At 44.3% G+C, this 15,000-nt stretch overlaps 1 protein-coding gene across 18 annotated transcripts in view; it reads left to right on the forward strand.

The window, feature by feature from the left end:
• Positions 1-15,000, forward strand: part of camk2d2 (calcium/calmodulin-dependent protein kinase (CaM kinase) II delta 2) — a 40,989-nt gene that overhangs the window by 11,428 nt on the left and 14,561 nt on the right. For 9 of the 18 annotated variants that reach the window (XM_060046865.1, XM_060046867.1, XM_060046868.1 and 6 more), the window contains exons 3-9: positions 4,814-4,882; positions 6,735-6,794; positions 8,463-8,517; positions 11,039-11,104; positions 12,487-12,559; positions 14,247-14,349; positions 14,548-14,631. In XM_060046865.1, coding sequence (XP_059902848.1) covers positions 4,814-4,882; positions 6,735-6,794; positions 8,463-8,517; positions 11,039-11,104; positions 12,487-12,559; positions 14,247-14,349; positions 14,548-14,631 — 510 coding nt within the window. The remainder of the gene's footprint in view (positions 1-4,813; positions 4,883-6,734; positions 6,795-8,462; positions 8,518-11,038; positions 11,105-12,486; positions 12,560-14,246; positions 14,350-14,547; positions 14,632-15,000) is intronic. The other 9 variants (XM_060046870.1, XM_060046875.1, XM_060046872.1 and 6 more) reach the window with 1 other exon arrangement.

Raw genomic sequence — 15,000 nt, forward strand, 5'->3', positions numbered from 1 at the left:
TCCATAACTGCCTAATATCTATAATTGTTATGCATGAACCCATCAACCCAAGCAGGAGTTGGTTGTTTTAGACTTCTGCCAACCAATGTAAAACATTCAGCACAGTCAATTGTTTTTCCCCAATAAACTATTTTTCATGCTTTTTGTTCTATTTCCTGTTTACTAAGGAGGATAGCTTTTGTGGTGTTACTGTAACAGCACTTCGGACTCAAATTACGCTAAAAACACTTCTTACATTTATTAAACACGTAGAGATATACTTACACGATTTCATTCATCTCATGGTCTGGGTGAGGGTGTATATTTGCAAACAAATGACAGACTTTGACCATATGTTATGTATGTGCCATGCAAATTGCAGACAGGGGACAGGTTGACCATAGATAGAAAACCAACCTTGCACAAAAGTCTCATGGCGCAACGCGTTTAATGAAAGAAAGTTTACCTTATACTCATTGCTCTGCAGAAGGCAAAGACACACACACACACACACACACACACACACACACACACACACACACACACACACACACACACACACACACACACACACACACACACACAGATCATCCTCTGCTGCAGTGCGGTTGCAGACCCCATATACTTGAAACTGACGGGCAGAGAGAGAGAGAGAGAGAGAGAGAGAGAGAGAGAGAGAGAGAGAGAGGCACAGAGAGTGACAGAGAGAGACAGAGAGGTGACATGTAACCATGGTGGAGTGGTTTGGACTGTCTTAAAATGACCTATAGAGGGAAGGGGAAGGTTCCAAGGCACTTGCATTTGGCCATAGGGAGCTCAATGAGCTATATTACACAGTTGAACCGCAACATACAATCAGGGTAGGGCAGGGTAGTGCAGTGGCCATGGTGTTTGACTGGTGTATGGCTACTCCATTCAATCTACAATGTCCATCGGAGATTGTAGAGAAAGATGCCTGATTCCTACCTGCTGCTACATCACACCCCTGACCCATGACAAGCTGATTCATGGTGGTGTTAAGTTGGACATGGGGGACAACAACCAATGAAAGAGTTTGATAGCCCTTTTTTGGTTTAACGTGCACTTCACCCTGCCCCTTTGAACATAAAAGTGATGGCTGGCTGTATATATCCTGTCTAAGGAAGTGTCAAAAACAGGTTTATGAATCCAGGAAAATATAAAACCTTAAACTAATGTAAACCAACAGTCAGACAATCAGCGGAGAGCTGGTGAACACAGGCCCGGCAGGCGTAGCATGCAGAGGCTGACTGGCATCAATGTCAATTTGTCTGGACAGTCAAGTTGGTTTTACATTAAGAGAATATGCAGACCTTGGCTTACTCACTTTGAACCACGTAAGCCTAAAACTCCCATCTGACATGGTGGGGAGGCTGAGGCTTAGGGAACCTTTCACTTCCATAGAAACACAGACAGAACACTGATGTACAGTATACACACACCAAAGGCCCACAAACGCATGCACACCCACACACGCACACACCCACACACAAAGGAGTCGTGAAGTAATATGTCAGGCTGGTCACGGCCTATTGTTGACACTCTTGAACTTGAAAGGTGGAAAAGTATTATAATTGCCAGATGACTGTGGTCAAATGGAAAGCAATGTAGGAGTTCCCCCAAACAGAAACATGATGACAATCAATTTCAGCTGGAATACTACATTTACATTTAGGGCATTTAGCTAGTACATTTGTCAGAAGTATACTATTGTATATTGTATTGTATACTAACTATACTATTGGTAAACTATTGCCATTAAAATAAATGGTTTTGTCAAAAGGAATGTTCAGCATTATAAATATATTACTAATATGCCATGATCTATATTCAGGCTCCTTTTAAGGGTTCCATATAGACAACTCAACAGGCCAATCTGGTCATTTATTTAAAGCTCACGGTATGATCTGAATCGTGTAATCTTCTGGAGTGCTAGTAACCTGTAGCCATCCAAGTCTGTAGGTGTCTAGAGCTGGCGGGTGTGTGTGTGTGTGTGTGTGTGTGTGTGTGTGTGTGTGTGTGTGTGTGTGTGTGTGTGTGTGTGTGTGTGTGTGTGTGTGTGTGTGTGTGTGTGTGTGTGTGTGTGTGTGTGTGTGTGTGTGTGTGTGCGTGCGTGTGTGTGTGTGTGTGTGTGAGGTAGTGCTCGATTCGTCAGTGGTGGACATTTGCATGCAAGGCTGGTTCCACTGCAGAGGAGAGGCGAGGCCTGGATCTGTGATTGGTGCAGGAGTTGCTAGACAACAGATGTCCAGTGGGCTGGGAGGGGTGGCTACCTGTGGAGGGAGAGAGTAGGTGTAGGAAGGAACAGGGTTGAAAGAGAGGAGAGTCCGTGAACAGCGAATGGACGATGGGGAAGTGTGTATGTGTGTGTTTATATTTTGCAGAGGAGGGCAGATATGGGAACAATTTTATTGAAAAGGAAAAGAGAAATAAGAAAATGTATATGCTTTGAAACTGATCAAATGCAAAATGATGCATTTAATTAGTAAAAAAACTAAGAGGCACAAAACCTGTATGCGCACATATCCAGGGGGGATGCTGTAATTGAAACCATAGCAGGGTCAGTAATAGCAGAGGGTGTAGAACTAAGCAAAGTGAAGGCCCAAAGAGGCTCGAAAGGTTTGAACTACCAATTTCTAATTAATATTATCCGACAAACAAGATAAAGAGGGCAAAGTAATAAAAACCCTAACTAATACCTAGAAACAATAAATACATCTAATAAACCCCAGAGCAAACCAGGCCAGTGCTGGCTTGTGGATTACACAAGGCGAGATCAATCAAACACAGAGCACAGAACAAAGGACAGGGAGAACTAAATAGGCTCTAAACAGCTGAGGGTACTAATCAACACATGATCGACATGACCAATGACCAATGCCGGAGACAGGACGACTCGTAGTGGAAGCTAGAGGTGAGGGAACAGTGACCATGACAGGACTGCCCCTCTGATGCATGGCTCCTGACGGTCCATCACAGTCCATCCTCAGGGGAGGTGAGGGCTCAGGGAGAAGGGAAACCTGAACCAGGTCACCTCAACACCACTCTCTGGTTGAAGACGACACGCTGTGGATGGAGGCCTCAGGATAGGCTGACAGAGGCCACAATGGGGGTACAAAACACCTCCCAGAACCTGGAGGTGATCTTGAGCTCTGTCCTGAGCTAGGCGATAGAATCAGAAGATGTGCTGGACGATCGGCCAGGCTGTTCTTTGGGCTGATGGGAGCTTGGGGAAAGGGAGGAAGTGTGTGGCTTTCAATTAGAATAGTATTGAGTACTACGGAAGGGGGCGAGCACAATTAAAATGAGAGAAATCCTTATGGGAACAGGGGCTGTATGGGTAGGGGATCGATGTGCCCATAGGGGATTATGGCAAGTTCTTGTTCTGGTCATACTTGGGACAGGCATGGGTGTTTGCATTGGCCAGAGCTGCCTCCTCTGGAAGGGTAGTATTTTCGAGGCTCCAGGATAAATGGTAAGGCAGGGATCAGTGAGCCCATTGGAGTCATGGTGAGGGGCTTCCCTTACCAATGTCTCAATACCCGGGAAATGCAGTGCTGATAAACGGCGATAATGGGTATGTTCCTCCTCTGAGGTATCAAACTGTCGGGATAGGGTGTCTGTTTTGGGATTCTTTGATCCAGGGCAGTATGCAAACTGAAGCACTCCTCCAGGTGTGTGAAGAACAGCGCCCATCTGTTCTGGAGAAAGTTGAAAAAATTTGGTGTCCTGGCTGCACACCAAGTTTTTGTGGTTTGTCCATATTATGAAGGGGTGGATAAACCACTGCAGCCAGGGCCTCCATACCTCTAGGGCTAGCTTAGCCGCCGGGGTGCCAGGTTGCAACATCATAGTTGTGCTCAGCAGGGGTCCAACTCCCCATATGTCTGTTTGAATCTCTGTTTCTCAGCTTGTGCAGTCTGACTACCCACAATGCATAGTGCGTATGCATATGCACAATGCAGCACTCATACACCGGTGCATGTACTTGCAGTATCTTTCTTGCATTATTTATTTTTACTTAGTACACGGTGAAGAAGAGATTTCTCTATTTACATTTTTTCAGAGAAGTTGGATCATGTAAATAACCACACGCTACCCCATATTCAAATATGTGAACACCCACTTCAGTACTAGCTGTCTGGTGTGGAATGCCTGGAGGCCTTGTTCCTGGTTGGGTCAGAATACTACTGAAAGTGTCAACAAGTTACAACAGAGGAGGAAGTGGCAACAAAACCTACCCCCCCCCCCCCCGATTTAAGCTGAAAACAGACTCCACTTTCCTTTTGCTTAGCTGGCTTTCATCTCCCATGCATTGCTCTCCGTTTCCTCTCTCTGTTCTCTCCGTCTGGAAGCATCGCTGAAGGGCTTATCTCTGGGGGGCAGATAATAGAGGCGAAATCCCTCTTAGGGTGCTTCAACATCAGGGACCCAGGCCTGGATTCGAGTACACTTGACCCAAAAGTCTGACTTGTTTGATCAAGCTTGAACAATGTGTACAGTACTCAAGTGTGGATCAGTGAACCATGTCCGAGTCCACCTGACAAGGTGGTCTTGAGTACCGGTCATGTGTACTCGGTAACGGTTTGCATGAAGTGTCAATGCAAATTGTACCTCAACACTGCATATCTGCGCATGCACGTAGCACGTACCTTTCTCAACCTCTGAACTGCACGGCCATAGCTGATGAAGAATAGGGCGAAGGTCTCTATTGAATTGGTTTGGGATCTTGCGATTGCCACACTTTCTACACTGGAGTGACAACATAAACAATGAAAAGTGTACTCTTTTTCTTCTTCTTTGTGTTTATTGGCAGATCGCAACCCAACTAAGGGCATACCGCCACCTACTGTATCGGACCGTGTAGATAGGCAAGTGTGCTCGGGTACGGAACAACATTACTTTGAAGGGGCATGGATATCTCGTCACTCTCATTTTTTTTGCGGCATACAATGCATTTCAAATGTCTCTCGCTCATGCTCTCTCTTTCTCTATCACATTGTCCTTCTTTTATTGGATATTATGTTGCCCTTAGGTTGGCAATCACAACTGTTTGTTGTGTTTGCCACAAAAAATGCCAAAAATCCCATAAAAACCCAACCTAATTAATGCTAGCCCATGCCGGAGGAACAGGGGGGTTGGGGTTCTAGGAAGTGCTGGGATTGTGTACCTTTAGCCAAGGTTTTCAGTCCCCTCCTAGGGCCGAGAAACAAGCGGTATGTATATGCAGTATGATTGAGTAAAGGATCATTCTATATCTTTTTAATTGCCAAGATCTCCATGAAACGGTGAAGCGATCAATGAGGCAAGGCTCACGAGTCAACTCTGTTAAAAAGCCATTTCATATAAAGTGGCATATTTATTTTATTTTATTTTATATTTATTAGTCAAATAGCTGATTTCCAGCAGGTTCCTGCTGGAAATGAGGAACCTGGAAATCTTTTGGACTTCCATGGCTGTCCAAAAGAGGACAGAAGGCTTAATCCAGACACAGAGCCGTAGAGTTGCTTTGGTTAGCAGAATCCACTCTATGAATACATTACACTTAAACATTTGTGTCACCACACTAGAGATGTCTTTTGCTGCTGTGGTATGTTTTTATGTATCTTTAGAAAATTATGAAACAAACCAAAGGTAGAGAACACCAGATAGTCCTGGTGCCTCTTTTTGCTGTGTGCCGTGCAGATAAAATCAGAGAGAGTGTGCTGTTGAAAGATGGCCCAACCATGCTGTTTGCACCTGGACCCAGCGGGCCATGTTCCGCCTCCAACGGCCAAACGTGACACTGATAACTAGCTGCATATTTGATAGTCCCCGTTAATATCACCCTTTCAACCGCAATGCTGTAGGCAGACATGCTTTTATTTTGTCATGCTAGTTGCAACAGCATCACTTATAAGGACTCTCTTTATTACACCCTGAATGTTCTCTCTGGGATGAATAAATTACATTGTATCTTCAATATGTTAAACATATTTTAGTTACATATTATTTTCAACATACTTAAAGTTTAGTCAATACTTTCCAGTATGTGAGACAGTGGATCAGCTAAATCAAATGATCTCACGTCTCATGTTAAAAATAATTACACTTGTTTTAACTTTCTAACAATATAAGTGCTTTGCTGACTATATTTATAACAATAGTAGTACAAGGAGTGGATGTAAAAGGACAAATAAGTGGACTTGTGTTTGATGTTGAGAGGACCGTATAGTCAATTCTCCTGTTTCATCTATCTTCCTGGCTTATTTGTTGTCATGGTTTCATGTCACTAATGGCATTATTCCTCAGTCTATCATTTCCCAGATATCTTTTATTCAGTTACGTTATATGTCATGATTTTACCCAATAACTGCCATGCATTGCGGATATGCTATTTCTTCTATTCCTATGACCTAATTTCAAGAGAGGGTACCATTCAAGCAACAATCTTGTTATGCCTTAGCTTATCCATATCTACCATCCAGTAAAGTCATACACAATCAGATCAAACATGCCTCTGTTGAACATCAGGGGAAAATTACAAGATTAAATTATTTTAGGATGTAAAAGCAGTTTGTTGGTGACTATCTGTCCTTTCAACCTATTGGCTGCTAGCTTAAAATCTCTTCGCACAGTGCTTTGGTTCCTCACCAACCCTGACTGTATATATGTCACGTATATGGGCGTTTCAGGTCACACACAGAGGCTGTATTTCAACTAACCCCTCATTATCCTATTCCTTGTGTCCCCCTCAGATCATCAGAAGTTGGAGAGAGAGGCAAGGATTTGCCGTTTACTCAAACACCCCAACATTGGTAAGCTCCGCAGCTCTCTCACAGAACCTTCTTATCGACGTTGCCCAGCATTAACATTGTCACAAGACTTACCTTGAAAGTGATCATCTGACTGTATTTAGGTTTAGCATTAAGAAGTCACTGTCACCACGTCTTCAGTAATTTAAAAGCATTGATCCAGCAGCCAGAGGCATTGATTTGTAATCACACTTTCCTGTAACAGGAACCGGAGAAGATGAAGTGTATTCAATCTCACAGCAATATCCCAAATATCTAGAGATATAGAGGTATAGAGATACAACAGAAATTCAATGTGTGCTCTATATATTCATGAGCACTGTAACACTTACTCAGATAGTTGGGGTCAAATATATGACATATGTTAATATGTGGCCAATTCAAAAAACATCTACACACATATCGCGGACACAACACACACATTGAATGAACAAGTATGCTTTGTACAAACGCACCCACTCACACATCCATTCAAGTACACATGCTTAAGTGTTCAGATTGTTTCCGCACAGATTCATATTTAAGATAATGCAGCAAGTATATGGGTACACAATGTATGTTTGTATGTGTGTCTGTTTGTGTATCTCTCTGTGTGCCAATGTTTCTGAAAGTGTATGTGTTTACCAGTGCATGCAAACTCCTAATGATGACTTATCTGTTCATCCTCCCTTTTGAGTCTTCGCAAGTTAAACCTCTGGAGGAACACCCTCCCTCACTCTCTTCTACTCTCATGTTTGCTCTGTCTTCCTGTGTTTTTTTCTGTCTCTCTCTTTCCCTCCCTTCTTTCGTTCTATTGGTCTCTCTATCTCCTTCCCTCTCTCTCTCTTGTGCTCTCCCTACTTTTCTCTCTCTCCCTCTCTCTGTTTCTCTCTGTCTCTCTCCCTCTCTCTCTCCCCTGCTCTTGTTCATTCTCTCTGTCTGTCTGACCGTCTCTTTCTCACTGTCTTGTTCTCTTGTCTGTCTCTCTCCCTCTCTTTCTGTCCCTCTACCTAGTTTTCTCAGTCTCTCTCCCTCTCTCTTGTTCTTCATCTGTCTCTCTGCCCATCTCTCCCTCTCACTTGTTCTATCTATAGGTCTGTCCATCTCTCTATCTGACTCTCATGTTCTGTCTGTCTCTCTCCCTCTCTCTCTGTCCCTCTCTCATTTTATGTTCAAAATAAGTGACCCCTTTACACCACTCAACACTACACAATGTTTTAATCCTTTTAAAACTACCGTATATGTTTTTTAAAGTAGTAGACATCAATATATTATTCTGTTGTTTATATTGGCATAAACAAATTGTATACTGGTGAATATGTGTGTTCAGTTCATGTCAAAGTAAAAAATATAAATAAATTCTCACATAAGTAAAATTCCATTCCATTTACAATTCTCTTGTTGTTAAGATTTTCAAAAAATAAATCTTGTTGAAATCCACATCAGTAATTGTAATTATGCAGTTATTCATTCATGATTTGTGAATGTATAGTTCAATTCAATGCTATTTTGGCAGGATTATTTTGAACTCTGTTGATTTATACTGTGGCATTCGGTTATGATGAAGGAGATGCTGAACGCTGGGAGACACGTGAAGTTCCCTTGCATCTCCTTGGTCACACGTGTTTGTCTGTGTGTGCCTGTGTGTGCATCTCTCTGTCTCTCTGACTCACTCTTATTTTCTTATTCCAGTAAGACTACATGACAGCATATCAGAAGAGGGATTCCATTATTTGGTGTTTGATTTGTGAGTAATGCGTCCACACACACACACACACACACACACACACACACACACACACACACACACGCACACACAGACACACACACACACGCATACACACTCACAATCACACAGACAACTGTGTGCACACACAAGCACACATGCAAATGCGCACAAGCATCCATGCAAATGCACACATGCACGCGCACACACACACACACACACACACACACACACACACACACACACACACACACACACACACACACACACACACACACACGCACTCTTTCGCCAGGCATTGCCTGGTGTGCAACCATGTCTGTATAATCTCCACTCTGGCAACAGATAAGCGGGTTACATTTTAGGTTACAGATATTAGGCCCACATTGGCACCCAGTTCCAACGTCAGCAGCGGCGAGGACTCAGACGTTATTTCATCCTATTATTCCCCCAATAGAATCACATCTAACAACACATGTAGCCGGACGGTTCATAACCCACACACAGACTCCAAAGCCAGCTTTCTTCTTCACTATCCTCTGGCTGTGTTGTTTATGGTTCTCGAGTGCTGCATTCTATGTATAACACTGTACATGGAGCTGATTAACATGAGGATGCAGTGTGTGTGTGTGTGTGTGTGTGTGCATGTGTGTGGGTGTGTGTGCGTGCATGTGTGCGTACGTGCGCGTGTGTCTGTGTGTGCGTGCGTGAGTGTGTGTCTGTGTGTGTGTGTGTGTGTGTGTGTGTGTGTGTGTGTGTGTGTGTGTGTGTGTGTGTGTGTGTGTGTGTGTGTGTGTTGGCCGTGCGCTGACCTACTTGAATGTTCCCCGGTGCCGGGGCTGAGGGAGAAGTTAACCCAGAGCCCGAGGCCCCCCCCACAGAACACCCAAAGGAAGATCTGCTCCAACATCCAACGCACACACACACACCCACACACCCACACACACTCACACATACACACACACAAACACACACACACACACCCACACACACACACACACACATACACAGACACACACACACACACACATGCACACACACACACACACACACACACACACACACACACACACACACAAACACATTCACACACACACACACACACACACACACACACACACACACACACACACACACACACACACACACACACACACACACACACACACACACACACCCCCACACACACACACACACACACACGCTCAGACTTTGCAAGCATGCACGGATGGACATTGGAAGGCCAAAAGGATCCCAACTACGCTTCATTGTGAACTTGTATTTATTCAAATCAAATGAATGTCTGTTATGTAGGCCTACATCTATTATTTGTGATGTTCTGTGTGATTGATTCACCAATAGGCGATTAGCCTGGGAGCCAAACGAATCTCGTCAGCTCATGTTACATATGCTCTGCGAAGGTCCCCCCTCCCATCCAAAAATATTTCTGCCCGGTATGTGATAGACCGACAAATCACAACCACCTCATCTAAGACCTCAATATGATGACGGTGCAAAGAAATGCCATGAGGCATTTTCAACAAAAATAAAGATGGCTTCCGCTGACGTAGAACGATGTGTTGATTCCATTCTGCCTGCTTGTCTTTTAAAGAAATGTGTCATCCAGTGCTGGGTCAGTTGCTCTGATTGGTTGTAGGCCTATCCAATTGGGTCCGGGGCATTTTGATCTGGGCCCGTTGGTGACGCCCCTTGAAAATCCAAAGTGAACGGAGAGGTTCCAGTCGCAGTTTGTCTGGAATTCGTCTCACGATGCCAGGCTGAGACAGCCACACTGAACATCAAGGATACCAGATGTATGCCTACAATAACACATATACATTGACCACAGTCGTAACACAAGTCCATGCGCTACTTTCTGAGAGTAAACACAGACAAAAAGTGGTGATCTAAGTGAAAATAATGTTCAGCCTACAGTGTATTACTGAGTTTGACATAAATACGCAATACAGACTCCACATAGTGTAGTGTAGTGAATGCATAGCGTGAGCAATGGAAAGATCATTAATGGGCCGATGTGCGCTCACTTTGGTGTGAGTGGATTGGTTGAAGAAGCTATTGAACATGCTATTTAACCTGGTTTTTAATGCATTAAATAGTCCACTCAAAAGCCGTCCAAAAAAGTGTATTTTAAGTGTTTAGGAAAAACGCTGTCAACTATGTCATATTGAAACACTCAAAAGGCACATTTTACGGCGCAAACAAATACAAATGCTTAAAATGCAGCATCATGAAAGCTTTAATGAATTCATTTCTGCAACGAGGCATAGTGTTGACCTTTTTGTTCCCTCCATAGAGGCACAGATGGACAGACGCGTACATGCATGCACACACCTACCCCCATGCACACAAACACACACACACTTTGGTATCTGAATCAAAAATATTTTTGTGCAAATGCAGCATATATAATAAACTGACATAATGGAAGGGTGTATGAGCACCAAAGCAAGATAAAGACAGGATGTTAAATGCTAACGATAAAATGTCTTCTTGATGTCATTTTGAGTATTTGTCTTCACAGAGTCACAGGAGGAGAGCTGTTTGAGGACATTGTTGCCAGGGAGTATTACAGTGAGGCGGATGCAAGGTAATACGCACACACACACATACGCTCATGAAACACACGGACATGCATGCACACACGCAATGCACGTACAAACATACACACGCACATGGAAACACACACAGACAGACACATACACACAAACACACAAGTACACACACACACACACACACACACACACACACACACACACACACACACACACACACACACACACACACACACACACACACACACACACACACACACACACATACATACATACATACATACATACATACATACATACATACACACACACACACACACACACACACACACACACACACACACACACACACACACACACACACACACACACACACACACACACACACACACACACACACACACACACACACACACATACACACACACACACACACATAATTGCAAAGCAAAGCATAAGTAAAGTATCAATGTGGTGGAGAGGGTCTGTTATGTGTTTTAACTGGGCCCCTGTTTCCCTATTGGTCAAATGCAGCTGCTGATGCAGCTTATATGCTGTGGTTATTTTTAGAAGTGATTAATGACACTGAGTCCATATTATTAATCATACAGAGCCTTCCTCATACTCCCAGCTTTATGTCAAAGCACCTCCCTTCCCATGGGGGTAGAGTTAAAGGAGGAGGGGGGATGGCGAGAGAGACAGGTGAAGACGTTGTATAATAGAATGAGACATAGGATATAGAGAAGGAAGGAGGTAGAGATATACAGAGGAAGAGACAGAGAACAGCAGAAAGAGATGAGAGAGAGAACAACAGAGAGAAAGAGAGGGAGAGAGAGAGGGACAGAAAGAAGGAAAGAGAATGTCAGATTGAGAAAGAGAGAGAGAACAAGAGAGAGTGAGTGTGAGGGCGAGAGAGTTATTCAACTAGGGAGAGAGAGAGCGCAAGAGAGAGAGAGAGGGAGAGAGAGAGAGAGAGAGAGAGAGAGAGAGGCGGAATGGGGTTATAATAAGGAGGGCAATGAAGAACCGTCAAGTGGAACATAGTTATATGGAGTGATTAATAAGCATGCAGGAGATGCTCTGTGCTCCTAGTTAGACAGCTTGTTGGTGCCCATTGTTTGTATCGTGCAAGGCTTATCTCTCTCCCTCTCTCTTTATCTCTCTCGTACACCCTCTCTGTGTATGCATGCTTTTAAATAAAGCCTCTTCAGGAGGAGATCATCAGCTACCAGGGATTAATAAGACTCTGATACACTTTTATGGAATGTTTTTTATTTGATATTTTATTCATCGTTTCATTTGCTTTGCACAACTCTATATTCGCTCCTCTCCATCATCAAGTATTTCTTATTTTTCTCCTCTCTCTTTTCATCCCTATACCCATCATCTCACCCCCCCCCTCCCCCTCCGTGTGCAGCCACTGCATACAGCAGATCCTGGAGAGTGTCCATCACTGCCATGTGAACGGCATAGTCCACAGAGACCTAAAGGTTTGTATGTCCGTAGCAACCAGGCAATGATGGCAGGTGACAAGGTGCTCTGTGTGGGGAGCAGTCCTATGGCAACTAGAGATCTGTTTCCCCCGGCGGTGGGCGCGTTTAGCCATTAGCTTCTACACGTGAGCGTTGTTCACAGCCTTTGTTGTTTTATTTAAAACCCCCCAAAAAGAAGACATTTTGTCCACAACCACAAACATGTAGTCTGAGGAGAGACAGTTTTAGTTAATTTACGGTGTAAGTAACAAAGGAATAAAAGGCTCAGGTGAATGATCTTTGTTTACCGTGGGAGCTAACGATGTCTTTTTGTTTGTATGCCAGCAGCCATTAATGTCTGGTACATGTGAGTGGCTGTGTGTGTGTGTGTGTTGTTTTTGTATGTGTTACTTAGGTGTTCCTGTGTGTGGGTTTAAGTGGGTTTGTGTGTGTGTGTGTGTGTGTGTGTGTGTGTGTGTGTGTGTGTGTGTGTGTGTGTGTGTGTGTGTGTGTGTGTGTGTGTGTGTGTGTGTGTGTGTGTTTGTGTGTGTGTCTGTGTATGTTTATGCGTGTGTATGAGGTCTGTGTGTGTGTGTGTGTGTGGCAGCATTGAGCCTGCATGACCACTCTGGCAGGGATAAGAGCAGTGTGAACACATGAAAGGTAGCATTTGCATATTTATGTGAAAATGATGCTGAAATGTGAAGCATTTTACAGGACCATGAATATTCCAACGGTAAATTCCTTTCCGGTGCCCAAAAATAATGACTCTCAAAGCTGTTGATTTAGAGGAAATACCCTGCAATAGTAAGGATCAATCTACTGCCTTTAAAAAATATTTTTGCTCAAATGGTATGTTGGCCTTATGGAAGTTTATTTAATTTGGTTCATCTTTAGCATCTTGTGATAAAGGGTAGTGTTTGTAACAACAGAACTATTTGAACTGGTCACAATGGAGAAAATTTAGACATTTGGTGTGTGTCTGCTGTGGTGTACATCTATGCCTGCGCTGTTTCTTGCGGGCTGTCTGAGGCTGTCTCTAAATGTTAGGAAATGTTTTATTCATAGGGGCGCATTGTCTAACTGGCCTTTGGTTAGCAAAGACCTTTAAGACCTAGCACCTGTGCCTCTTTGTCGGTCTGTGTCTGTGCATGTGTGTGTGTGCGGTGCGCCACAGGCTTGGTTATGTTCGCGAATGCGTTACGCTGTGTTGTAAGCCTGTTGTGTGTATGTTGTGTTTTGTTTCTACCCCCCGACTGGTCCATCTGTGGCCGATGTCGCTCGTGGTGGTTTCCCTCCTGTTAGTCCCATACTTCTATCTCTCGGCTGCTTCCTATGCTGTGCTTACTCTCCTCCCGGTCATGGATGTAAACATGCTGGATTAGTTTGCGTGTCAAACTACTCTGCCATGTCTTGCAGCCCATCCATGAGTTTAAGATCCATGAGGAGGCAGAGGCAAGCACGCAGCATGGACGTATTCCAAAGATCCGTCCCACAAGCCGTTGGTCTCGTGTCTGTCCGTTTTCTGCCTCACAAAGAGAGCGCCCTATGGACACCGATCTAGGAGCAGTTTAGCACCTTTACCCCTGATGATTGCGTTAGGATTCGGTGAGGCTAATCTGATCCTAGATCTGTCTCTTTGGGCGTCTTGTTCCCTGAGCGTGTGTCCTCTTGCCTCTAACCTTTTTGACTCCGCCCCCCCCAGCCTGAGAACCTTCTATTGGCCAGTAAGCTGAAGGGGGCGGCGGTCAAGTTGGCTGACTTTGGGCTGGCTATCGAGGTGCAGGGCGACCAGCAGGCCTGGTTCGGTGAGTATCCTTCCATTGGCCGAAGCAGCCACTCCCACCTTCCAATCAGATAAAGGCATTAATTTGGCCGACAAGTGACGCACTCCCTTAATCAAGTCATCCAAATCAATGAGCCAATCAGCGATCAATCAGTAGGTTAGCAACTGACCGGCCCCCCTCCCTCCTTCATCTCCACTCCTCCGTACTTCTCTCCTCCAGGGTTTGCGGGAACCCCGGGCTACCTGTCCCCGGAGGTGCTGAGGAAAGACCCGTATGGAAAGCCCGTTGATATGTGGGCCTGTGGTAAATAACGTTTGTGCACTCTCAGTGTCTCTTCGACTGCTTCACCGGTACCCCCTCTTCGCCCCCTCCCCACTGCTTATACTCTAATGCGACCTGCTATCCTCCTTGAATGTATACACAACTATATTTCCTGTTGTTATTCTCTTAACTGATGGCTACCAGCTTACTCACTGGCCAGCACCTCATCACCACGAACAACACACATCTTTTGCACTAACAGTGTAATTGACAAAAAATGTTTGCTTGTAATGCTACCATTATGAATGTAAAAGATGGCACCCAATGCAACCCTAACCATCCCTGGAAGGAGGTATCCCCACTATTGTGATGTCCTGTCACTTTGTTTTCTTTTCAAGGCTTCTTCCATGA

This window comes from Gadus macrocephalus, chromosome 3, assembly GCF_031168955.1.
Source record: "Gadus macrocephalus chromosome 3, ASM3116895v1".
Lineage (NCBI taxonomy): Eukaryota > Metazoa > Chordata > Actinopteri > Gadiformes > Gadidae > Gadus > Gadus macrocephalus.